Source organism: Protopterus annectens, chromosome 8.part0, assembly GCF_019279795.1.
Source record: "Protopterus annectens isolate FY-2018-M chromosome 8.part0, PAN1.0, whole genome shotgun sequence".
In the NCBI taxonomy this organism is placed as follows: Eukaryota; Metazoa; Chordata; order Ceratodontiformes; family Protopteridae; genus Protopterus; species Protopterus annectens.
Genome location: NC_056741.1, coordinates 23,333,846 through 23,359,600, shown reverse-complemented (window position 1 = coordinate 23,359,600; position 25,755 = coordinate 23,333,846). Strand labels below are relative to the sequence as shown.

Here is a 25,755-nt window from a genome sequence, read left to right as displayed (position 1 = left end):
GACAGAACTAAACAATTCAGGAAATCCGATCAACTCTTTGTTTCCTATGCAGATAACAGGAAAGGCCTTCCTGTTTCTAAAGTGACCTTATCTAGATGGCTGTCTTCTGTCATCTCTGAAATTTATCTGCTCGGGAAAACAGCTGTGCTCAAAACCTAAAGCACATTCAACTAGGAGCTTAGCTACTTCTACAGCCTTTCAAGCTAGACTTCCTTTAGACACTATTTGTGCAGCGGCCACTTGGGCCACTCCTCATACTTTTGTTTCTCATTACAAATTGGACTTGGCCTCCAGGGACAGAGCCAGTTTTGGCTCTACAGTCCTCAAGAGTCTGTTCCATTGAGCCACCCAGGATAGAGGTGCTAGGGACGCGGTGCCATCAAGCAAGAATGAAGGCGAGATTGACAACTTAACATTAAGAAGTTATGTACCTACCATAACGTTCCATGTTAGTTGTCTTCTCTCGCCTTCTTTCTTGCGACCCTCCCTCCTTCCCCCAGGCCTGGACAGACCTTTCTACAAGAGATTGTTATGCTGAAGACCATTCAGAACTGGTCCTTCCTGTAGGCTTTCTTTCTTTTTCTTCCTTTGGGAAGTATTTATGCTTGGTGCTTTTGCCCTTTGTCATCAAACGAGATCTGGGTACTTACCGCCTTGCATCATGGGATATGGGGCTGCCTCGAGCTGGTAAAAGTGACTCTCGAGCTTAGCAAGTGCCGAGTCGGAGCCGAGGATCGGCTCCGAACCCATCAAGCAAGAAAGAAGGCGAGAGAAGACAACTAACATGGAACGTTATGGTAGGTACATAACTTCTTATTTCTGCATAGTGGACCCCCCTACACTTTGTGTAGTTTTCGTTTTGTAGGTCTAACATATGGCTGTGCATATAGGCATAACGTTACTTAACTCATCCTTTGCACAGCCACGTGCCACAAACTGCTTCCAGTGCTGGTAACCCAAGACTGCTGGCCTTTGTTCACACATGCCATGTATTGCTTTCAGTGCTGCTGACCTAAGACCGCTGACCTTTGTTCACACACTAGTTCACCGAAGCATTTGGACTACAGCAGCTTAAAAAGAGTTTTACTTTTTGTATCAGTAATGGATGCTGTCATTTTAATCTTACCCTTGGCCATTTGCACTGATAGTGAATTTTGTTTTTATTGCTGCATTATGTCTTATACTGGATGGTGATGTATGTAACAAGTCAAAACCAGGTTACTGTTGCCTATTTTAATTCTGGTTTCTCCTCTGCAGCTGAGCAGTGAAGATCTGAATGGCTTGCTACAGACAGAAACTGCTAATTTAAGGGAGATGAAGGAGAAACAGAAGCCAGCACCCCCAGGTAATTTCTTCTGTTTAGTCACTTCTTTTTATTGCTGTCCTGGATAACACTCATGTCTCAATCTGAATATCAAAATTCTATTTTACTTCCAGTTAACAGGTAAGTTGAGAATTTAATGGATTTGGGTAAAATCAATTTGTATGTAATTTTGCCCTTTGTTTCATACAGACAAGTTAATTTCTTGTCAGCAGTGTACAAACATATTTTTTAAGGATGTTTACTGTCTTGGTTCATTTTGATCCGCGGTGGTGGTGCTGCGGTAGCGTTGTCGCCTCACAGTAAGATGCTGTCCGGTTCGATTCTCAGCTAAGAGAGTCTTCTGCATGGAGACGTGCATGAATGGGCGTACCTTCGTTGAAGGTTGTGCATCAGGGCTGGTAACTCGGCATGTAAAAATCAACTACCAATCATTAGCGGACCGGAGTTCCACTGTGGTGACCCCTAACCGGGAAAAGCCCAAAGACACACACACACACACACACACACACACTGTCTTGGTTCATTTTCTGACTGTATAGGATGTGTTGGTGTGAGAAGCGTAGCAGAGATTTGTCTGCCATTACTTTGGTCCTTTTACAGGAGCACCAACTTTGAAAAATGTTTAAGCAATGTAAATACTTAACACATTTTTAATTTGACTTACTGTGCAATCAGCACTGTACCACTGATTTCTGATACAATTTTCATAGTTGCATGTTTATACAAAGCAAATAAAGTGGCTTTGTGTGACACAATGCTTACATCATCAATAACTTGCCTTTAAGCATGTAAATCCAAATCTAATTAGTGAATCTGACTGGACTTTATCCCATGTGTTTAACATCACTCGTTCAACAAAAGCAGGTAAATATCTAAATTAACAATTTAGACCAAAATTTGAGATCTGGAATTTAGTTATGTATGTTCACTATATTACAAATCTTAAATGGACCAGTGACATAATGGTTGTAAATCTCGTTTTTTTTTGGTCCGTGTCAGTCTTCATGTTCAGCTTCTATTACAATATTCCATTCAGACCTTTTTAACTATGAAGTTCTCTTTCTGATTTCTTACTCTATATTTAATCTGGCTTGTTTTTTTGCCTCTTACTGAGTTGCATTTAGTTTTCCCTTATCTACTGTTTAGCTTTCTTAGCTGCTATCAACATTAAAGATTGCAATGCTTTCTCCTTTAATACATGTTTATCATTTTGTATTGAAACAGCTCTGTACATTCTACATTTGCACTGATGGCAAAGTTTTTGCTTTGGCTGTAGTTGAGACTGTGAACAGTGTATGTAAATCTATGCAGTGTGTTGCATCTTGGATGTTCAAAATAAAATTGAAAGTCTGATAATTTTAGCGCTTTTACTTGTAGCTTCAGAAAGTTTCCAACTAATAGAATTTCTCCTATTTATATCATCATGAGCCTCCCTTTTCCCATTTTTCTACATGGGGTTGGGATATCATGTTAACTGTTGTCATCCTTCTCTTGATTCAATGGCACACTCTTGCCTTCTTCGACACACATGCTTAACTGTCGCAGATAATCTTTCACGCAATCCATCCACTTCTTTGCTGGACGCCATTGTTTCCTCTTTCTTACTTCCTGTCTGTTCCAAACCTTCTTCACCAGATTGTCTTCTGCCTTTTTTGCACATGTCCAAACCACCATAATTTATTTCTTTTATTTTACATTTGTTAACCAGGGTTGTCTAAGCAAAAGCCCTTTTTCCACAGAGGCCTGGGGAGAAAGCTCCAAAACACAGTTACAAAAAATATATATAACTGTTACAAGCACAGTTAACATTATAATCCTCAATAATAAAACTTGTAGAACAATCTATTCTCTTTGATCTTTTCTGCAATTGGAGCTACTTTGGCTTCTGCTCTTATGTCCTCATTTCTTCGTCTGTCCCACAGTGTGCATCCTACCACCTTTCTCAGGCACTTAATTTCCATCACCTCTAGCTTCTTCATCTGCTCTGCCTTTACTGCCCAGGTTTCTGTACCAGACAGTAATATTGGTCACACCACTGTCTTGTGCACCTTCCTTTTCAGCTTCTTTGGCATTCTGTCATAGACTACACCTGATACTCTATGCCAGTTGGTTGCAGCCCCTCTGACTAACTTTGTCCTCATTATTCAGACTTCCCTTCTCAACCACCCCTTCTAGATACTTGAAGCTATTTACCTGTTCCACTGTCTTCTTGTCTATCTCAATTCTCAGCTTCTTCTGGTTTCCCCAGTTTGCTGCCATTACCATGGTCTTATCTGTGCTTAGTTTCATCCCATGTACCTTCAGTTTTGCATGCCATTCCCCTGTCCTTTGCTGAAGTTCTTGAGTCCACCTGTAATGCCACATCATTTGCATACAACTTTGTTGATCTGTCTCCTCCAGCCTGTTTGCTAATGTTATTCATCACCAGTATGAACACCAGTATGCTCAGAGCTTGAACCCTTCTGCACACCAACTCCCACTGGGAACCCGTCTGCGAGACCAAGCACTGTTCATACTTATAGGTAGGTACTAGGCTATCTGCCCTAGGGCATTTATAAGCCTAGCCAGAAAGTTGACTTTCGCCTCCCTTTTAGACTAGATTCCTGAGCCTCTGACCAGCAGGGCCAAAGAAGTGATCCCAGGAGTAAATTTACGATTACCCATCCACTCATCAAGATTTCTCTTGGAGAGGGTCAGCGAGGGGCTCTGTCTAACATGGACTGGGATTCTATTCCAGAGTGAGGGAAGCCTTTGGGATATGAATCTATCTCTCCAGCATGTCCTATTTATTGTTGTGCTAAGGTTTAAGTCCCTGTAGCGTGTAGCTCTAATGGATCTGGTTTTCTTGAGGTGGAGCATGTCCAACAGTTCCGGGTTAGACATGGCCTTGAATGTCAGGCAGAGGTCACCTCTGAGTAGGCGGTAAGCAACTGAGTAGAGTTGGAGCTTCTTTAGTCGAGCTGCATAGGGCATCTGTTTGAGGCCCACAATCCTCTTGGTGAGGTATTTTTGAGGTCTCTCTAGTTGTTGCAGGTGTCTGGTAAGGTACATTCCAAATGGAGCATTGTACTCCATTATGGGCCTGATGAGCGATGAGTAGAGGGGCGCAATGACCTCTTGATCTAGATGTGAACCTTTTTGTGATTAGGTGAGCTATATAGAAGGTTTTTCTAGCCACTTTGGCAATGTGATTTTCAAAGGAGAGGCTACTATCTACTTGGGTCCTCAATCCCTAATTACTTCTTCGGTACTTAGTGGATTACCTCCTATGTAGTAGTTTGTGGGCACTTTGTTTTTCCCAAAGGGGTTGACTATGCACTTTTTGGCATTTAGCTTGAGTCCATGGTTCTGACACCAGGTATCCGTCTCCGTAAGGCCCTTCTGGAGGATGCTTGTGTCAGCTGGAGGATGCTTGTGTCAGCTGGAGAGTCTATTATGGCTCCTAGTTTACAATCGTCTGCGAACTTGTTAAGCCACAGTCCTCCCGTGTTTGCCTGTACCTCAGAGAAGTAAATACCAAACAAGAGGGGTCCCAGGACTGAGCCCTGTGGGACATCACTTGTAACCAGTTTAGAGTCGGACATGGCACCCGCGACTCTGACCATGTGAGTTCTATCCCTGAGCCAGTTTGCAACCTGTCTTGTGACATATGGCTTAATATTTAAGCTACTAAGCTTAAATTTATGATGCCAGAGGCGGGGTATTGTGTCGAAGGCCTTTGCGAGGTCCAGGTAGGCTGTGTGGACTACCTTTCCCTCGTCTATGGCTTTGGTAACTGTTTTGAAGAAGTCAACTAGGTTTAAGAGGCAGGATCTGCCTTTAACAAAGCCAAATTGGGTAGGGTCCAGTGTTTGGAGGTTCCCAATGTCTTTGTTTGAGATCCATGATGATGCGCTCCATAGCCTTGCAGACCAGGCTAACCAGGCTTATAGGGTGATAGTTCCCAGGATCCGTTGTGGCGCCACCTTTGTGAAGCAGGATCACTGTTGCTGTATGCCATTCTTTGGGTACATAACCTGTGGTAAGGCTGAGTTGGAACAGTGAATTTGTGAGGGTTTAGTTCATTTTAGAGCTCGTGTAAGACACACCTGGGATACCATTCAGTCCCATTGATGCTGTTTTTTACTTTGGAGAGGGCTACTTTCACCTGTGTGCCTGTGATGTCTGGGGGATTGCATTCTTCTGAGATAGACACTGGCTCTTTTGGGGGGAAGGGAGGGTAAAGTTTTCACTGAACCTGTCCGCCAGAATGTTGGTAATGTCAGTGGGTTCAGTGTATTTTGTGCCATTTTGCATCAGCTCAGAGCATATCTGAGAGTTGCCACCCAGATTCCTGACATAGCTAAAGAACGCCTTGTGATTATCTTTAGAGTCTTTGGCTATTTTTCTTTCAAAGCTAGCCTTTGATGATTTTATGAGAGATCGAAGTTTCTTACTAGTACTGATCAGGGATGCCTTCCCCTTTTGGGATTTTGCCTTTTCATGTAATAGTTTCCTCCTTCTGATGTATAGCTTATTTATGGCCGGGGTCCACCACACTGGTCTCCTATTTTTGGAGGAGTGAGTCTTGGTTTTACTTGGGATGGCACGATCCATTCATTCCTGTAGGTGCTCAGAGTGCAATTGTAAAGGATTCTGCGGTTTGGGTAGCATTTTTCATATGCACGGGGGCTTTGAAACTTTCCACCTCTGTCTTGAGAAGTGTGAAGTTCGCTTTTGAGAATTTTCACAGTGGTTTCCTTGGCCGGGGGTGGGGTCGGGATGTGGATGTCCTTTGTGATTAGTTTATGGTCTGATCTTACCAACGAGGGGTTTACCTCTGGTATGGAACATTTAGCCTTCATGTTAGTGATGACAAAGTCCAATATGTTGTCCCTTCTTGTGGGAGTGGTGATCAGTTGTTCCAAGGCATTTGAGTTTATAAACTCAAGGAACCGTTGGGCAAAAGAGTTGGGGCTTGAGTAGTTTTCCCAGTCAGTGTTTGGGTAGTTGAAGTCCCACAATATCATGGTGTTTGGTGAGACCTTCATATTTTCCAATGTTCCCAGGACTGCCGAGTGGGGGTTCTGAGTCATGGTGGCTGATCCTGTAGCAGGCTACAAACTGAAAAGCAGTTTTACCTACTGTTAATTGCACATGGATGCTCTCCACTGCCTCATTCTGTGCCACTAACCTGGAGGTGTGGGTATCCTTGATGAAGATGGATACTCCCCCACCTTTAGTATTTCGGTCATAGTTCTGGGGCCGAAAAGAATGGTATGAGTTGAATCCTGGTAGTGCTGGGGTGCTCTCTGGAGCCTTGAACCAGGTTTCTGTTACTGCACAGATATCGATTTTCTCCATATTGAGTGCCTCGAGTGAGTGCATCTTGAGGTTTAGACTTCTGGTGTTGAGTAGCATTACCCTTAGTTTTTTATTTCTGGTATTGTCTATGGAGGTGGGTTTGTCTTTTCAGCCTTGCCTAAAAAGGCACTATGGGGGTGGCAAGAGCCTTTGCCAGTATTCTAAAGCCTAAGGGTGACAGGTGCAAGCCGTCCCTGACGAAGCAACGTGGCTTGTCGAGCATGTCATCCCAGGTTGACAGAGACTGGATCCCCTTAGAATGACACCAATAGGTTATTTAATTGTTAAAATTGATCATTTGTCTTTATACTGTGGCATCATTCTTGGCGAGAGTAAGATGCTACTCAGGGTCATACCGGCCTGGGCTACTTGATCAGAGAGCTCCTCTGTCTCTCTTCATGTAGTCCAGGGAGGTACGTCTCAGGTCATTCACACCAACATGGACAATGAGAGTCATATTTGTACCTGCTGTGGAGTGACCCGAGTGCTTGTGTTATGTGGTGGATCCTGGCCCCCGACAGGCAACTTAGTGACTTTCTCCTTGTTCATTCTGGTGAGTGGGACGTCAGTGTGCCTGACAATAGTCTCTCCAATTACTAGTGTATTAGGTGTGTTGTTTAGCCTTGGGGGCTGCGACTGCGTGGCACACTGACTTTGTGAAGTATGTGATACGTGAAGGTTGTTGTGTGGTAGTGGTTGCTTGGATTTCTGCTTTGGAGGTCTTTGTTGTTTTGACAGATTTTTATTTAGAGCCTCCACGTATGTTTTTGTGAGTTTGTGTTTTGTTTGCTGGTGCGATTTGTCTATGTGAGACTGGTTGTGTGGTGCGAGTATTTTCCTTCACCTCCTGACTGTGCCAGTCTTTGGTTGAGAGCCCGGCCTCTAGTATGGCTGTATAGTTGCATCTCACATATATTTGTGTTTGTTGGAAGGAGGAGGAGAGGGTTGTCTGTGTACATAAGGCAATTGTAACATTGCCTCAGGATTCCCAGATTCACCAACTGGACTGGAGAGTATCCCTGAAACTGTTATTTGGACATGCCTGTATGGTTTAAAGAACTGATTTATTGGTTGTCTGAAATGGACGAATAGGGAGCCTTGTACTTCTGTGTAATATAGGGGGATGTAGTGCTAAACTTAGTGCTTGCTGATAAATTTGAGCAAGTGCTGGGTTGTAGAATGAAGGTTGAGTGCTTATTTTGCAAGTTTGACTAGTTCTAAGGGAAAAATTGAAGAGCAGACTTTGTGGAGCCGGGAATAGTTAAAAGCTGCTTAAATGGTGCTGCGCGATGTTGCGAGATGCGCAAAATCCTGCTAAAGCGGGTTTTAAGGCAGGGAGTTTCAAAGAGATAGGAAATGGCCAAAACGGCCAATAAGCTACACGTTACTGGGCTGAGACCACTCCTCCAGGGACAGATAGGCTGCTCAAAGCTCCCCACTCTCACTGGTGAACAGAGAAGCTTCCTCCTATCCAAGTAAGGATATGGGCAACACAGGAACTATAACACAGCCTAGAATTCAGCAAGACCTGAAAACTGGACTATTCTAGTTCAGGAAAGGCGGGAAACAAGGATATTTTTTTTTCTTTTCTAAACAGAAACTAGGCACAAGGGCACAGTAAATGCTTTAAATTGGCTAGTGCACTTGAGTGTGTAGCCTCTAACACTTAAACAAGGCAAAAATGCAACTATTAAAAGTGCAAAGACAAAAAATGCAGAAAAACAATGCTTTGCAGATCTTGGTGAGAAAACTCGCTTTTCGGCTAGAATATGCAGTCAGTTAGGAAGGTAGAAAAAAAATACTTAAATCTTTTTAAAGTCTCTCTTTTCGCTCTCCGCTGCTTGCAGAACTCTGCAGGACACCACGATGAGCTGTGCGGAGTCTGTTACAAGCGCAAACTGCGCTAAAGCGGGTTTTAAGGCAGGGAGTTTCAAAGAGATGGGAAATGGCCCAAAACGGGCCATTGGGCCCTTGTTCATAGCCTGAACTAATTCTACCAATGTTTTTGGAACTTTGATCCGTAGCAGTATTGCCCAAATTAGCTTTCTTGGGACCTTGCCATATGCTTTCTCCAGGTTCAGGAGTGCACAGTTTGACTCTCTTCTCATCTCTAGCTTCTCAACTATCTGTCTGACCGCAAACATCAGGTCAGCTGTGCTGCATCCTTATCTGCATCTGAACTGCTCATTTCCTAGTTTACTTTCTACTAATCTGTATAGCCGTTTATCAATCACTCTATCCAGAAGTTTTATGCAGTGTGATAGTAGTTTGAGGCCTTCTTGTACTTTCCACAGTTGTGGATGTCCCCATTATTATTGTACACCGGCATGAATATGCTTATTCTGCAGTCATCTGGGATACACCTTTCTTGCCACACTGCTAAAGGAAAGGTTTAGTACAGCATTTATTTAGATCAAATAACTGAAAGAGGTCAGTGCTTGAAGCCTCTAAACAGAGTTCTTTAGACTGGAAGCACCACCCGATTTAAAGGAAAGGGATACTGATGCATTTTTCAATGTAATAAAGGGAAGATGATACCCTCAAAATTTTCCTGCACATTTGTTGAACACCAGGTGTATTTGGGCCCTAATGATGGTTTTGCTATTTAGCATTTATAAGGTAAACAATGTAATGCCAGTTGTGGAGGCATAGCCCAGTTTGACAGATTCATTTTTCCACTATAAAGCTGTTGGGATTAATGGGGATTTGGTCAGGGTATTAAGAATACTGTTGTCAGTGTTAGACATGGGGCATTCTATAGCTAGCCAAGTGTTAATTTTGCCTAAGATGAATTAGGCAGGTAAGAGTTGAAATTTATTGTTCCAGGCAATACACTGAGGTTGATTTGTATTGTGAAATATGGACTAGCCATCTATCTCAATGCTGCTTATGCAGGAAGCTGGATGCTTTCAGCTGCACTTGCTACACCTGCTTTGATACTGTTTACCAGCTGATAAAGGTTTTTCTTTCAGTGTTGGTCCTTCCTTCAGTATCAGCAGTCTCAGCACCAATTCTTGTGGTGTCATTGGTCTCTTTCGCCTTAAACATAGGACCTATCAAGGCCAGTTTTGATGCAGACTCCTTTGCTGGTGCCCTATGCACCAGTGTGTTTTGCTTTTTGTGTCTGATGCCAAGAGCCTTGAGACAAGAACTATAACTGGCTGACCTCCCAGCACTGCAGCAGACTTAACCAGTTGATGACTTTCCTCAGTGCCAATCCCTAATGCCACTAATACTGTTGCCAGTAAGTGCTAATGAGTTTATTCTGGCACCAATGTTGCATCTGCCGATGAAGGAGCATCCCTGAATGATGACCACTGTTTGTTTCCTGGCCGTGTTTCACTTTGATACTGTAGTATCCAGACAATCTATAATCAGTGTAGCAGAAAAAGCTCCGTAGACCCTCACCCCGCAGATCAGGTTCTTCCTACGATTCTTTTAGATTTCCCAGTGATTAACCCAATGAAGTCTCTTGCTGGATGTCTATGAATAGGAATGAAAGATTCTTAACTCATGCAGAAGGAAAGATATTGCACCCTTTCATGTATGGAGGAACTTAAGGAAGAGACTTCACTTTCCAGTCACAGCTTTCTGGTTCTTAATGTGAGAGAGCAACATAGTTTCCTTGGCCATCTAAGAGGATTGAAAAGACTCCAGTGTGGTAGCCCTTATTCCAAGATTTATTTATTTTTTATTTTTCACTGAGAGATTAAAAATACTGCAAATCATTGTGGTGGCAGGTTAAAATGAAAAAAAAAAAATAATAAAAAAAAAAGTTATACAAGAGAAAAGCTGACCACAGAATTTGTGGCCAGTATCTAGAAAACTAGCAAACAGTCTTGCTCCAATGCAAGCAGTTCCACTTTTGTCCTTTTTCTTGACTAAAAAGTCAGATATCCAGTGTTGACTGTCTTTTATTCAGATTTTTGTCCAGTTCGTTTCCAACTTGTTCTTGAAGTTGTGCACCAGGCATGTTTTCACTGCAGGTACATTGAGGAAAAGCTGACACTAACAGAGAAAACAATTGTAAGAGGATTTTCACGGTGTTGTAGTTTTCTCTATTCCTCTTTGACCTTTGGAACTCTGCTTCTAAGCTTTAACATCTAGTCCCCTAATATAACATAGGCAACTAATAGGCTAACGACCACTGAGGCCTTTATCAGCCTAATTGTTTGCTGCAAGTTTATGCCTTAGAAGTTATTTTGAGTTATATGTGCTCTTGGATTTACAGGCTGCCTCTTTTCAGAGTCGGGTGCTAGACCTGTGGTATATTTCTGATTTCCAATCATCTGGTCCAGGTTTCTCTTGACTAGGGTTGAAGACGAGCTTTGCTTCACATGGATGGGAAGCCTATCCCAGAGTGGGAATTCTGAGATGCATCTTTCCCTTTTACCTGCCCTGTTTGTCACAAGCAGTTTAAAACCCTTTATTAATTTTGATATTCATTTTGGGGATATGCAAAAGGTCCATCAGAGTGGGATCTGAGGATCCCTTGTATGTCAAGCATCAATTGCCTCTCTACAGTCTGTATTAGTAGTATAAAAGAGTGCTTTGAGGCGATCTGCATAGGACTTGCTGTTCATGCCCTGTATCCTTTTTTTAAAGACCCTGTATGAACATTACAGTTTTTGCATGTGCCTGAGGTTACTATCTACATATGGACCCAAGCCCCTGACTACTAGTTCTACTCTAAATTGCTGTTGATCAGTTAATTCCCTAGGGTGGCTGGCTTCCCAAAGGGTACTATTATGCATTTTTGGCATTCAGTTTTACGCTTTGGCTTCAGTCGTGTGTCTATGTTGGTCCTTCCTGCAGGATATTGGTGATTTTTTTTTTTTTTTGGGGGGGGGGGGGGGATTCAAAGACTGCTTCTAGTTTGCATTTGTCTGGAAACTTGGTTAACCAGAGGTCCTTGCCATTGGCCTTGACTTCTGAGAAATAGATGCCAAAAAGGAGCATACCCAGTGCAGAGAAAGAGACCTGAGACCCTGCTAGTGACCAGACTCTGTGGAGGTAGTCTCCCCTATCCTAACTTCCTGGGTCCTATCTGAGAGCCAGCTGGCTATCCAGCATATGTAGCATTAGGGGTTTACACCTGTATCTGTGAATTTTAGTGTGTCTGAGTAGGTATTGTATCAAATGCCTTAACCAGGTCAAGGTAGGCAGTATGCACTGTTTTGCCCTTATCCATTGTCTTGGTGACTTACCTCAAAGTCGTCCACTCGGTTGAGTAGGCATGATTTCCCCTTGAAGAAACCAAGCTGGTTAGAGTCCCATGTCTGAAGGTTTTCTATGTCCTTGTTAATCATTTCTGAGTCTTTCCTTGGCTTTGCATGTGAGACTAGTCAGACTTGAGTCTGTGGTTCTTGGGGTCATTTGATGACCCGCCTTCCTGCAGAGGGATGAATGTTGCAGTTCTCCATTTGCATGGCACAATGGCTGTCTGAAGGCTATGCTTAAACCCGAAAATTCATGTTTCAGTCCATTTGGGAGGTATCGATGGTGTTTTTGGCCTTCAAGAGCACATTTAGAACCTGCTCCCACGTGGTAGTTGGAGGGGAGTGTTTGGCATTTCATGGCTGTCAGATGGTGGGAGAGGGGGTAAAATTGGCACTGAATTTGTTGGCAACCAGATTTGCTATATCATCCGGCTCTGTGTAGTAAATGGCTACATTTGCAATCAGTTCTGCACACTGCTGTGTGTTGCCTTTGAGGTTTCTGATATTGTTAAAGAAAGACTTGTGTTTGTCCTTTGCCCAGGAGGCCATCTTTACCTCAAATAATAATTTGCCCTCTGTTTAGGAAGTGCTACACAACCATGATTAAAACAGTCTAATCTCAGATACAAGTTTTTTCTTATTTTGTACATCCTGTGTTTCTTCTGCAGTCTTGTGCTGTTGCCTAAAGAACTCCCTGTACATTTTTCATTCTAAAAAACAGAAAGGAATTCTGGCCTTTTGGATAACTATCAGCCACAGAACAGGATGCATTAAATATAAAATAGAATGTGGGTCAAGATATTTTTCGAATGAAGAATTTTGCAATTTCATCCCCCGCCAACTAACATTTAAATACCCAGTATTGCTGAATTTTTAACACACTTCCTCACCCCCACCCCCATACTTGACTTGTGTACAGCAATGCATGAAGTATTCCATGAAGTTTGACCAGTTCTGTGTCTGACTAGGAAATACATTTTTTGTTTAATAGGCTGAGTCTGCGTAATATTTGTCACACACACAAATTACCCATTCATTATCATTTTCAGTAGCATATAATACAGCTTCTGTCGGAGACTAAAAGGAGCATAGGCAGTTTACAACCCAAATCTAGCTTTAACTAGTCTTCTTTGAACAACTATTTTGAGCATTTTATCACATTAGCCAAGGTTTAAGCCTTCATCAGAAATTAAACATTTTCGTAGCATACTGTTGCCTGAAATAAAACAAAGATCAGTATCAGTCTTTTTTGGGGACCAGTTTATATCAATCTAGCTGTAATTTTTTTTTTTTTCAATTTTATCACAGGTTGTACCGAACATTATTGCTACTACAACTGTTGACTCCAGTTTCTTAATTTTCATAAGAACCCTCCCTGTTACACTTAAAGGCTCCTTAAATTTTCATAAGTTGTCTAAAGAATCTGAAGTAGTTAGCTTCACTTATCTGCAACCTGTGGGTATTCGGATCAGTCGGTAACATTTTATCAAGCATCTGCTCCAAGCTCCTCCCCTTACCCATAATCCCACACCTCTCCTACCTTCCCTCAGATCTCATTTGCCGCTTCATGTGTACGCATCGTGGTCTCTCTAGCTCCAAGTTGGGTGTAGTAAGTGGAACTTTTGATACTTAAATTAGTGTGAGTAGTTTGTGAGCAACCCTTCCTCCCCTTCGTCTCATCTGTTTGTTAAAAAAAAAAAATCTGTTTGTTAAAAAAAAAAAAAAAAAAAAAGTACTTTAGAAAGTTTGTGTTTTTGAGGTAGAGTAGGCCTAGCCAACCCCTGTGTGCGTGTCTAGTTTAGTGTTTGGCTGACTGGAGTGTTGTGGCTGACCAGCCTAAGCCAATATTTAAAAAATGCACAATGTGTGGCCACAAGCTTTCACCAGCTGATGGCCACACTGTTATTTGCCTGGTCATTCCCCATATTAGTCTTCCATGTGCTGTGTGTGCAGGGTTCAACCCCAGGGGCCTAAAAGAGAGGAAGGCGAAACTGGTAGCCAAGGACCTGGTACCAATTTCTGCTTTAAAGACTACCTCGACATCGGCTCCTGTAGCCCCCCCTCCCCCCCCCCCCCCAGGCTGGGACTCAACCTCCCTCTAAGCCTGCTGAGGTGGGGACAAAAATCTAAGGATAAGGACAAGAAAGAGAGTGAGAGAAAAGGGTAGAGAGACACCACTAGCGATCTCCTGAGCGGGAGCCTTTTCCCAGTCCACCTGCGAAAGTTGTTAGGACCACTTCTTCTCGGCTCCATTCCCTGAGGTTCTCCCAGGAGCCGATGGAGCCTTTGGACCAGAGGTGGTCTTTGAGGTTGTCTCTCAGGGCCAGATCAGAGTTGGCTGCCTCCTCGCGGTCAACTCTGAGTCTGTTGGAGCTTGATGTGGACAGAGAAGATGCGGAAATTAATTTGGACCCAAATCCAAATGGGAGTCTTGCCATGCCCCTCTCCGGCCGGAGAGGGGATCTCTATGCTCTTCTTCCATTCTATCTCTCCTTCCCCGATCTGACCAGTGGTTTTGGGGTTTATGGATCCGAGGATCCTTGGAGCTGGGGGTTTGGCGCTGACTGTTCCCCCACACTTGATGCCGGCCATTACCCTGAGTTTCTCAGATCAGACTTGTTCAGATCCAAGCAACTCCTGGTGGATCCCATCATGGAAGCCCCCGTGAGTTACAAGCCCTCTTCAGAGAGGCCCACTGAGGAGGCCTCCCTGTAAGCATTCGTGTAAGAGGAGGCATATGGGCAATCCCCCCCCCCCCACTCCCCCCTGGAGTCCCTCACACAAGATACTGACTTGGATGAAGGTGAGGGTTCCCCCAGGTCACCTCCCGAGGGTCTCCTTTGGAGACATCATGGAAATCCTCCACCAGAGGGGAGGTTGGTCCAGCCCTAAAACCCTCAATGTACGAGTCAGTATTCTTGGAGGCCATTGGCATGGGCCCATCTACATCCTGGGTGCCCCCTCCTGCAGATCCATTAGTGGATCTTATTACCACGTGGGCATGGAAGGAGCCTGACACCACAGAGCTAATACCCAAACGCCCAGACAGGATCCTTTTCTCCTCCCACAGACAGGCCTGGTACAAGGGATCCCCTGTGGATGCTATGGTGGTGGCAGCTGCCACCAAGAGAGAACTGGATCAGGAAAGTTCTTCGGTCCACCCTCCAGACAAGGAGTCTAGGATGGTGGATCGTTTTGGGAAGAGAGTCTTTTCTTCACCGACATTTTCCATACGAGCACTGAATTATTTGGCACACGTCATTCGACTCCACTGAGACCTGGTCACGGAATTCGCTGTGTTGCCCCCAGAGTCCTTGTTGCCAGAGGACAAGCGGCTGTTCTTGGCAAAAATTTCGAATCTGAAATCCGTTTCAAACATGTCCATGTGTAGTCTTTCCCATGCCAGGAAAGGAGCGGCTAGGGTGGCTGGGACCAGCGTAGCTATGAGGCGGCACACCTGACTCAAACTCTGTCAGTTCGCAGACCCCTTCAAGGTGTCTTTCACAAATGCTCCCTTTGACGGTTCCTCCCTTTTTGGAAAGACAGTTCATGACACCCTAGTCCAGAGCAAGAAGGATGGGAAGACTCTGCTGTCAGAGTCCATTTCTCTAGCCCTCAAAGATCCTTTTCTAGGAATCTGAGAGGGCAGAAGATGATGTGGTTCCGAAAATCTGTTTTCCCAGGACCCTCAGGACAACTCGTCCCCTAGAGGCAGAGGGGGGACAAGACAGACGCTGCCCCAGAGGCAGAGGGGGTCTGTGGAACTTTGGGTCTAGGGAGACCTTCTCTGACAGACCCGCGCAGCAGCCCTGAGGAGTTGCCTGACTGTCCTACTCTGGAGACAAGTCGTGGGAAGATTGTCATTGCACCCAACGGCTTGGGAGTCCATCACGACAGATGTTGGGTGCTCCAAATAATATCCAGAGGATACTCCATCCCATTCATTGCCCCACCCATCCAAAGTGCCTTCTGGATGTTCCACCAGCTCAAAGGGAGGCCGCAGCACATGAAATTTCAAAGCTGCTTTACAATCGGGCCATCGAACCAGTCCCTCCAGATCAGTCTGAATTAGACATTTACTCCAGGTTCTTTTTAGTCCCAAAAAAGACTGGGGACCTCAGACCCATATTGGACCTGTCAACCCTGAACCTGTTTGTAGCAAAGCAGAAATTCCGGATGGTCACCTTGCAGTCCATTCTACCTTATCTCTGAGAATGTGGCTGGACGTGCTCAATAGACCTCCAGGATAGTTACTACCACATCAAGATTTGCAGAAGCTCCAGGAGATTCCTTCGCTTCTGGCTGGGAGCCAATCATTTCCAGTTCAGAGCCCTACCCTTTGGTCTCACCACAATCCCCCCCAGGGTGTTTACCAAGGTTATGGTAATAGTAGCAGCTCACCTGAGTCTTCAGGGAATTCAGGTGATGTTCTTCATCTCACATTGCTGCAGTCCTTACATATGGGTAGTCCGCTGTCCTCGGTCGGCCCGAATACCAAAGTATTAGGCTGACATCGGTCATGGCGCTCAGATCTGACATCAGAGCGTCAGGGTATAAAAGCGCATGACCGACGTCATATCCTCAGTCTTTTTTGCCGCATGGTCCGATGCAGAAGCAGCGTTGCAAGTGCCGTTCGGCGTTCTGAAATTTTTCGTATTCGGAGTTTCAGACCGATACCAAGTTGGGCTAAGTACCCCGTTGGGGAATATTTTTGTTTTTTCTTGCCTCAGTTATTTCCGAATGTCAGAAAAAGTGAATAATTGTATTTCTTGTGGGAAACAGATACTGCATAGAGATTATCATTCTCTTTGTATTCCTTGTTTGGGACCGGAGCACGACGTAGTCGGGTGTAGGTTTTGTGCTAGGTTCAATAAGCGCACCATTAAACGAAGGTTAGATTGCGCTAGGTTAGTCTTTGGGAAGCGGTGTAATTATAATATGCCGTCGGATCCTCCGACGCCCGCTTCCACGAAGAAGCGCAAAGACAAATCTTTGAAGCCTAGGCAGGATGATTCGTCCGTTTCGGACGCCGGTCCTTTAGAAGCTACAGTGGAACAGGTGGATCCGGCTGAAGTTTCTGTTGAGTCTCAGGGTGAAACTTTGATTTTACAAGATGTAGCATCACAGGAGTCAGGTCAGGCTGAAGGGGCCTCTCAAGTTGCTGTTCTCCCTTCTATGCCTAAGGTGGTTAGGCCTTCTACTTCTATTCCTAAGGCTCCTTCTAAGGGCAGGTCTGTTTTGCCTTCCTCTGGTGTCAGTCCTGGTGCTTCAGGGTCTGTGCCTAAAAAGCACATGCTTAAAATGGCAGAAGATTTGATTACTTTAATTAGAGGTTCTATGCCCCCTCCTGATAAGAGGCCCAGGGTGGAGCCGGAGTTGGAAAGTTTGGACCAGGCCTCAGATGATTCAGAGTCTTCTGCTGAAGACATTCAGGATTCTCCTTATTCTGATTCTGATGCAGAGGATTCCACTCCTTCTGCTTCTCCTCCAGAGGATTTTTCATTTTCAGAAACTCTACACTCCATGAGGGAGCATTTTAAGTGGGAAGGACAGGATTTCTCTGATTCCCGTAAGAGGCTTAGGGAGTTCTTGTTTTTACCACAGCATAGACCCTTGGCTATACCTCCTGTTTTGGATGTTGTTCAGGATGTTTTTTCGGAGGCTTCCCTTAATCCAGATTCTTTGCCCCCTGCACCAGTTAAGCCGGACAGGTATTATAGGGTGCCTGAGGCTCATAAATATCTGTATAAGAGTCCTAGGGCGGATCCAGAGACTGTTAGTCAGGGGCCTAAGGGTGTTAGAGCCTCTGTTGTAAAGAATCCGGTTCCTCTAGATAAGGAAGCTAGAGCTTTGGACAGATGGGGTAAGAAGGTGTATACATCTTCTACTTTAGCAATGAGGGCTTTAAATTGCCAGTTTCATATGTTGAAGTATCAGAATTTCCTCCTTTCTCAGCTAAAATCTAAAGTGGATGCTTTGGCAGAGGGCATAGACTGTAAAGAATTGCAAGATTTGGTACATGTATCTGAACAAGTGGGGAAGCATTCTTTGCAGTGTGGTTTTGATGCTTTACAGGCTTCTTCTAGGGTGGCTGCCACTGGTTCAGTTCTTCGTAGGCACGCCTGGCTTAAGGATCAGAATTTATCCGAGCATGTTAAAACTAGAATTCTGGATGCCCCTTTACAGTCTGAAGTTTTGTTTGGTCCCCCTGTGGAGTCTGTTTTGAAGAAAATGGAAGACAAGGCTAAGTCCATGCAGACTGTTAAAGATTTTTTGCAGGTACACCCTCCAAAGTTTAGTAGAAATTGGCCTACTAAGGGGTGGACGTATCCTTCTTCTGATTATCAGTCTAGGGGTAGATCTAGACGTGGTAGGGGCAGAGCTCAGAGTACCTTCAGGCCCAGAACATGGAGTTCGCCTGCACAATCTGCTGGTGAGGGTAGGGGCCAGTCCTTTCGAAAACAGGCACAATGACCTGCATTTTCAGCTGCCAGATTCTTCTTGCCTGGCAGCTCCTTTGGGAGGAAAACTAGCTCTTTTCAAGCAAAACTGGCTTTTAATCACCCAGGACAAATGGGTATTGGACATTATAAACCAAGGCTACAAGTTCTATTTCCATACATTGCCTCCTTTCAAAGGCATGCCAGACGTTCCTCCTCGGCAAAGGATAGAGGCTTACAAACAGATTTCTTTACTTCTTCAAATGGGGGCTATACAGCCAGTTCCTCTGTCAGAGGTGGGTCTAGGATTTTATTCTCGCCTGTTTCTAGTACCAAAGAAGGGGAACACGTGGAGACCGATTTTGGATTTATCCACCCTCAACACTTATTTGGACATTCCAAAGTTCAAAATGCTGACGTTACAACAGCTTTTACCCCTGCTGGGAAAAGATCACTGGATGGTAACTCTGGATCTAAAAGAGGCTTATCTTCATGTTCCTATCAGGCTCAGTTGCAGGAGGTACCTGCGTTTTCGGGCTGGAAATTTACATTATCAGTTCTCTGCATTGCCCTTTGGCTTATCTACTGTGCCCAGAGTGTTCACAAAGGTTCTGGCTCCAGTGATAGCCTTTTTCAGGTTAAGAGGAATACAGATTTATCCTTATTTGGACGATTGCCTGATTATTGCACAAGACAAGGACGAACTTCTTCATCATCTACAGTATGTGATGGTAGTGTTAAGATGCCTAGGGTATTCTGTGAACGAAACAAAGTCCAGTCTAGTACCCTCTCAGGACATGTGCTTTCTGGGTGTGAGACTGAATACAGCTTCCCAGATGGCTTTTTTGACCCCGGACAAACAAAGAAACCTTTCTCTTTATTTCCATCAAATGTCTCTACAGTCCAGGCTGACTGCAAGGACAGTCCTTCAAGCCTTGGGGTTCATGGCATCTTGTATTCTGGTGCTTCCCAATGCCAAACTGCATATGAGGAAGCTTCAATGGTATCTCAAAAATGTATGGACACAACACTGCCAAGATCTAGACACTGTCATTCAAATGATACCTTGCATTCAGAAGGAATTTTTGTGGTGGGCCCAGGAATGTCACCTAAACAAGGGACTCTGTGACCCGACCAGAGGCGAGTCAAATTCTAACGACAGATGCCTCGGACAAGGCTTGGGGAGCACACCTCAATGGAAAATGGGTGCAAGACACGTGGCCTGTCAGACTTCAACATTTGCATATCAACTTGAAGGAGATGTTAGCAGTTCAATTTGCATTGATGGCTTTCAAGGATTTACTTCACCCAGGGCAGGTGTTGATTCAAACAGACAACACTTCTGTCATGTGGTACATCAACAAGCAGGGGGGAACTCACTCGTACCCTCTTTGCAGGCAAGCGATGATTTTGTGGGAGACTGCTCTCAGTTTACACCTCAATCTTCAGGCAAGGTTCCTACCAGGAGCACAGAACTCCTTAGCAGATGTGCTGAGCAGACAACTAGTGGATCCTCACGAATGGAAATTGGATCCTCATGTATTTCAAAGGTTGACAGTGTTATGGGGAACTCCAGACATAGATCTGTTCGCTTCTCCACTAAATTACCAGTTGCCAAAGTTTTGCACAAAAATGTTTCATCCCACAGCTTGGAAGGTGGACGCTCTATCATTCAGTTGGAACAATCTTCATGTATATGCCTTTCCACCTCTGCCTCTTCTACCCAAGGTACTCTTGAAGGCCAGACAAGACAAGCCATCCATGATTCTGATAGCGCCGGATTGGCCTCGACAACACTGGTACCCACTACTGAGGAGTTTAGTACGAGAGCCTCCATGGCCTCAGGAGGGCAATCACTTCCTTAACGTCAGGATTCAGTCTCTGCACCTAACAGCCTGGCATATTCTGTTTTAGACTCTGGAGGGTCTCAGCTGCCACAACAAGTTTTGAATGTTATTTTGGAGGCCAGGAGGCCTAGTACGAGGAAAGTTTACGCTGATAAATGGAGGAGATTTTTTATTTGGAGCAAAGGGAAGGATTTTGATGTTTCCAAGCCTGATTTAAGTGTTTCTCTGCAATATCTTACTGAATTATTGGACAAGGGTTTGTCCTTCTCCTCCATAAAGGTTCATGCTGCAGCCATTTCTGCTCACTATGACTGTGACCATCCTTTATTCTCTCATCCTTTAAGCAGTTTCTTAGAGGGGCAAAGAACATAAGACCCCCACGTAGAGCTCCTACTCCTGCTTGGGATCTCAATTTTGTGTTGGAAAAACTTACTCTACAACCTTTTGAGCCTGCAGCTATGCTGAGTTAAAGTATTTGTCAACTTACTCTACAACCTTTTGAGCCTGCAGCTATGCTGAGTTAAAGTATTTGTCATGGAAGACTGCTTTTTTGTTGGCCATTACCTCTGCAAGAAGGGTTTCTGAATTACAGGCCCTTATGGCAGTGGAACCTTTCCTAATTTTTCATAAGGATAGGGTATCTTTGCGTACTAATCCTTCCTTTATGCCTAAAGTGGTGTCTAGTGTGGCCTTAAATCAAACTATTCATTTGCCTACCTTTTATGCAGACCCTCAAAACAAAGGGGAAAAGATTTTACATACTTTGGATATTCATAGGCAGTTGCGTTATTATTTGAGCAGAACCAAGGGGTTCAGGCAGTCTCAGCAGTTGTTTGTTTCTTTTGCTTTGGGTTCTCAGGGAAAACCTGTTTCAAAACAGACTATTTCTAAATGGATTGGTTTTTGTATTTCTTTCTGTTATTCCCATCATGGTAAGGAGATTCCGCTGGAATCAGGCCTCATTCAACTAGAGCTACTGCCACTTCTACTGCCTTTCTAAGGGGGGTAGCTACTAAAGATATTTTGGAGGCAGCTACTTGGAGTTCAGTACATACTTTTCTAAACATTACCATCTTCCTCTCTATTCTAAGTCTAGGGCTGGATTTGCCACTGCTATTTTACAGGGCATTTTAGCAGCCCCTAATGCTTTATGATTTTGCCATCCTCCCTTTCCTCTGCTTTGGGATTCTACCCATATGTAAGGACTGCAGCAATGTGAGATGAAGAACATAGTACAGTTTTGTACCTACCATAAATGTAGATGTTCGAAGATCCACATTGCTGCAGTCCAATTTACCCTCCCTCCTTCCCCACTGTAGTTTGTATGGTTATATAGTTTGGGTGGTTGTGGTTGTTGGACATGTTTTTGGGAGGTATTCTGTTTTTTGGCTGTGGCCTTTCTTTTTGGGGCCTTCTGACATCTGGGGCAAGAAAAGACTGAGGATATGACGTCGGTCATGCGCTTTTATACCCTGACGCTCTGATGTCAGATCTGAGCGCCATGACCGACGTCAGCCTAATACTTTGGTATTCGGGCCGACCGAGGACAGCGGACTACCCATATGTAAGGACTGCAGCAATGTGGATCTTCGAACATCTACATTTATGGTAGGTACAAAACTGTACTTTTCCTTATCTAGACGACTAGCTCCTCGCTGCTGCCACCAAGAGTCTACTTTGCATGGCCAGAGACTCCTTCCTGCATCTTGCAGTCAATCTAGGGATTACCATCAACATCTCTAATTCCCTCCTGAACCCGACACAGACCTTGGAATTATAGGGGCATGGTTGGACACACTACTATTACAAGTTTTTCTCACTCCGGACAGGATCCAGAACCTACGGGCCCATGTGTCAGTGATCCTCGGCACCAGGACACTGATGGCGAGCGACGTCTGAGCCCTAGACTCCATAGCTGCAGCAATTTCAATTCTTCCATGTGCGTGCCTTCACATGAGGGTGCTTCAGTGGACCTTGGCAGTTCAGTGGTCTTGGTTAACTTCCCCATGGACTACCCTATATGGATCAGCAGTGCCTGCAAGATTTCCCTTTGGTGGCTCCAATCGCTGGAAATCTTGGCAGGTCATCCATTCTCATCATCTCCAGCCCAAGCCACAGTGACCACAGACGCCTCCCAGCTTGGGTGGGGGGGGGGCACTTTTTGGGAAGGACGGTCCAAGGCACTTGGTCTTAGACCAAGACCAGATTGCATATCCGTGCTCTGGAGATGAGGGTATTGCTTTTAGCGTTGCAAGCCTTTCACACTGTTCTTCCCCCGGGGACGATTGCAGTTCAGACAGACAACATGTCCCTTGTCTGGTACATCAACAAACAAGGAGAGGGGACCAGATCTTTACCCTCTCTGCCGCGAGGCCATGAATGTGTGGGAGTGAGCGATTTCCACCAGTCTGTTTCTGATTGCAACGCACATCCCGGGACACTCCAACATTTTAGCAGACTGAGTCGGGCTATTCTAATGCGATATGAGTGGTCTCTGAAACGGTCAGCGGAGATCTTCCTAGCGTGGGGTCACCCTTGCTGCGATCTCTTCGCATCTCCTTCCATCGCGAAGTGCAGCGAGTTGTTTGCTCTGATCCCCTCCCCAGGGGACTTTCCCAGAGACTCTCTGGACCATGCTTGGCCTCCTGGGTTACTGTATACCTAGCCCCAGCTACCTCTCATTCCGAAGTTTCTTCAGAAAGCTTACTGACTGGGGTGCAAAGTGATCCTCATTGCCCCGTTCTGGCCTCGTCAAGTGTGGTTCCCCTTCCTCTGGTCTCCTGCTCTAACTCCTCCACGGATTCTGGATCCCTGTCCGGATCTCGTATCCCATCCCTCGGGCATCAGTTCACCCGTCCTGGACAGCCTCAAGCTGACGTCTTGGTTGCTCCAGTTCCCTTGATCGCTAGGACTCCTGGTCTATCATCTTCGGTAAAGAGTATTCTGGTGGCATCCCTCAAAGTTTCCACTGGAAGGTTTATCGCAGCACATGGAAATGCTTCTCTATTTGGGTTTCTCAGAGAAACATAGATCATTTACAGCCTCGGTTCCTGCAGTGTTGGAGTTTTTGTCCTATATTTTTCAAAAAGGGGCATGTTCCTCCACAGTGAAAGTACAACTGGCAGCCATATCTAATTTTCATATCGGTGAAAATTTGAATGCTCTGGCCTCTTTGAGATTGTGCAAGGCCTTTCTACAAGGTACTTTTCTCTTGCGTCCCTCTGTTAAGAATTCTGTCCCTCCTTGGGACCTTACTCTAGTTCTGCAGGCATTGGTGGCTCCCTCTTTTGAACCAGCAGCATCAGTAAACTTAAAATTCCTGTCCTGGAAGACAGCCTTTTTAGTGGCCATTACCTCTGCTAGAAGGTTTTCTGAGATCCAAGCTTTGTCTGCCATGCCCCCCTACTTGATCTTTCATAAAAATAGGGTTTTGCTTCGCACGACCCCTTCTTTCTTATCGAAAGTGGCTTCTGAATCTAATATTAACCAGATGATTTAATCTACCTGTGTTCTTTCCAAATTTCCAGAACAAGGGTGAATATAAGCTGCACTTGCTAGATGTTCATAGACAGCTTTGTTTCTATTTACACAGGACAAAACAATTTCGTAAGTCAGATCAATTATTTTGTCCTTTTCTAGACCCTTTTTGGACAAGGCCATTTCCAAGATCTCCTTAGCCAGATGGATTACACAATGTATACTGCAAGTGTATAGGGATAAAGGCCTGTCCCCACCTGGTCCTATTAAAGCTCATTCTACCATATCTATGGCAACTTCTGCTGCCTTTTGGTCTAGGGTTTCTCTGGATGATATCTGTGCAGCAGCGACCTGGGCAAGGTCACATGCATTTATTTCTCATAAGTTGTATTTGATCTCTAGAGGGAGAGCATCCTTTGGCTCTGTGGTGCTCAGGAATATCCTACCATGAGGGCCTCCCAGGAGTTTTGGTAGCTGGGGACTCTGTCCCACAGGTTGCAGATAAATGAAGTTAACTACTTCAGATAAAGAAGTTATGTACTCACCATAATGTTCCACCTGAGTAGTTAGACTTCATTTTCTGCAACCGTCCCTCCCTCCTTTCCCCAAACCTGTTCTAGGTCAACGTTATTGAGTTGCTAATAGTTTGGTTAGTGGCAAACTCGATCTGAGAGAAGGTAGGAGAGGTGAGGGATTATGGGTAAGAGGAGGAGCTTGGAGCAGATGCTTGATGAAATGTTGCCGGCTCTGATACAATATGGATCTGAATACCCACAGATTGCAGAAAATTAAGTATAACTACTAAGATGTAACATTATGGTGAGTACATAACTTATTTTTTTTAAACCGTGCTTCAGTTAATATGTATAGCAGGCTGCTGATCCGTTTCTTGCTGATGCTTACAGAGGCATATTTCAGTAATTCTTATTTGCATCATCTAATTGTTCACCAAATGCCTTTAGTACCAGTCACTAGTACTAGAAAGCTGAAATTAATATTTTTCTTCCTGTCATCAACTCTTTTGATGATGTCCCTGTGATAGAAAAGTATGATTATCTTGCACTGATATGCACTTGAGGTACAATTGTAGTCCTGTCTTCTTCCCACTCCATTAAGGATTTTTGTGTATGTTTTTTGTTCATGGCCCTATGCATTTTGTCCCTGTTGCAGATGCTTGTGGGTGATGAACATGAAACCGTTGCTGTATTCTTTAGATATAATCCTCATCGCCTGTCCTACAAATGTAGACCATTATCATATCCTTACTCTTGGTAGCCTTCTATATGTAAACACCTGTCCTTATAAAGCTGCTGTTGTAGTAAGATCTGTAGTGTTTGGAAGGAATCATTTGTAACTTTACTTTATAAAATGCATTTACCTCTATAAAGGTCCATCCATACCCTATTTTGCCAAAGAAAAGGTCCAGTATGGTCAATTTGTGATGCCCTCTAAGGGTTCCCATATTATAGGCATTTTACTCTATTTCTGCTTTACTTTTCTCTTGAAATTGGTGTATTAGCGCACCAAGCATTCTACTTCGGTGCCCTAACCTTTCATGGTGGCATGAGCTGTTTCCCTTTCATATTATGCAAATTCTATGGTTCCAACTACCCCCAACATTTTGTGCCTGTGTAGCCATAGTCTGAGATAAATATGGAACTTTTATTGCATTAATTTCCTTATATTAGAGTTACTTTAACTTTATTACTTTTCGCAGTCTTACATTGCCCAGTTCCCCCTCTTGAACTTGGAAATCAAGCATTAGTTTTTGAGAGAGTGCATCTACATAACTGGCAACAGTTTGCGAATTTTCAGCACATATGCGTACTGTCATGGTCTTGCCAACACTACTTATTTGTCAATTGTCATGTTAGGAGTTCTACACCTCGTTTGTGTTTGTTAGGCGATGCTATGTTTGAATTGTCACTACATCTGAACTGTTTGAAATGTCATCTGCACTGCTTACAAGGCTGTTTCTGGGTTTATTTGTTTTGCCAACATGAATCCTAGTAGTTTAAACCTTAGAATAAAGATCATTAGAGGGAATATTACTGCATACCCTGTGAAGTTCCATCACGCTATTATTGAACATCATTGAATACTTT

At 44.3% G+C, this 25,755-nt stretch overlaps 1 protein-coding gene across 1 annotated transcript in view; it reads left to right on the top strand.

The window, feature by feature from the left end:
• The window catches only part of NCAPD2 (non-SMC condensin I complex subunit D2), a 1,714,408-nt gene that overhangs the window by 582,906 nt on the left and 1,105,747 nt on the right, over window positions 1-25,755 (top strand). Inside the window, exon 12 of the mRNA XM_044079588.1 lies at window positions 1,258-1,345. Within this exon, the coding sequence (XP_043935523.1) occupies window positions 1,258-1,345 (88 nt within the window). The remainder of the gene's footprint in view (window positions 1-1,257; window positions 1,346-25,755) is intronic.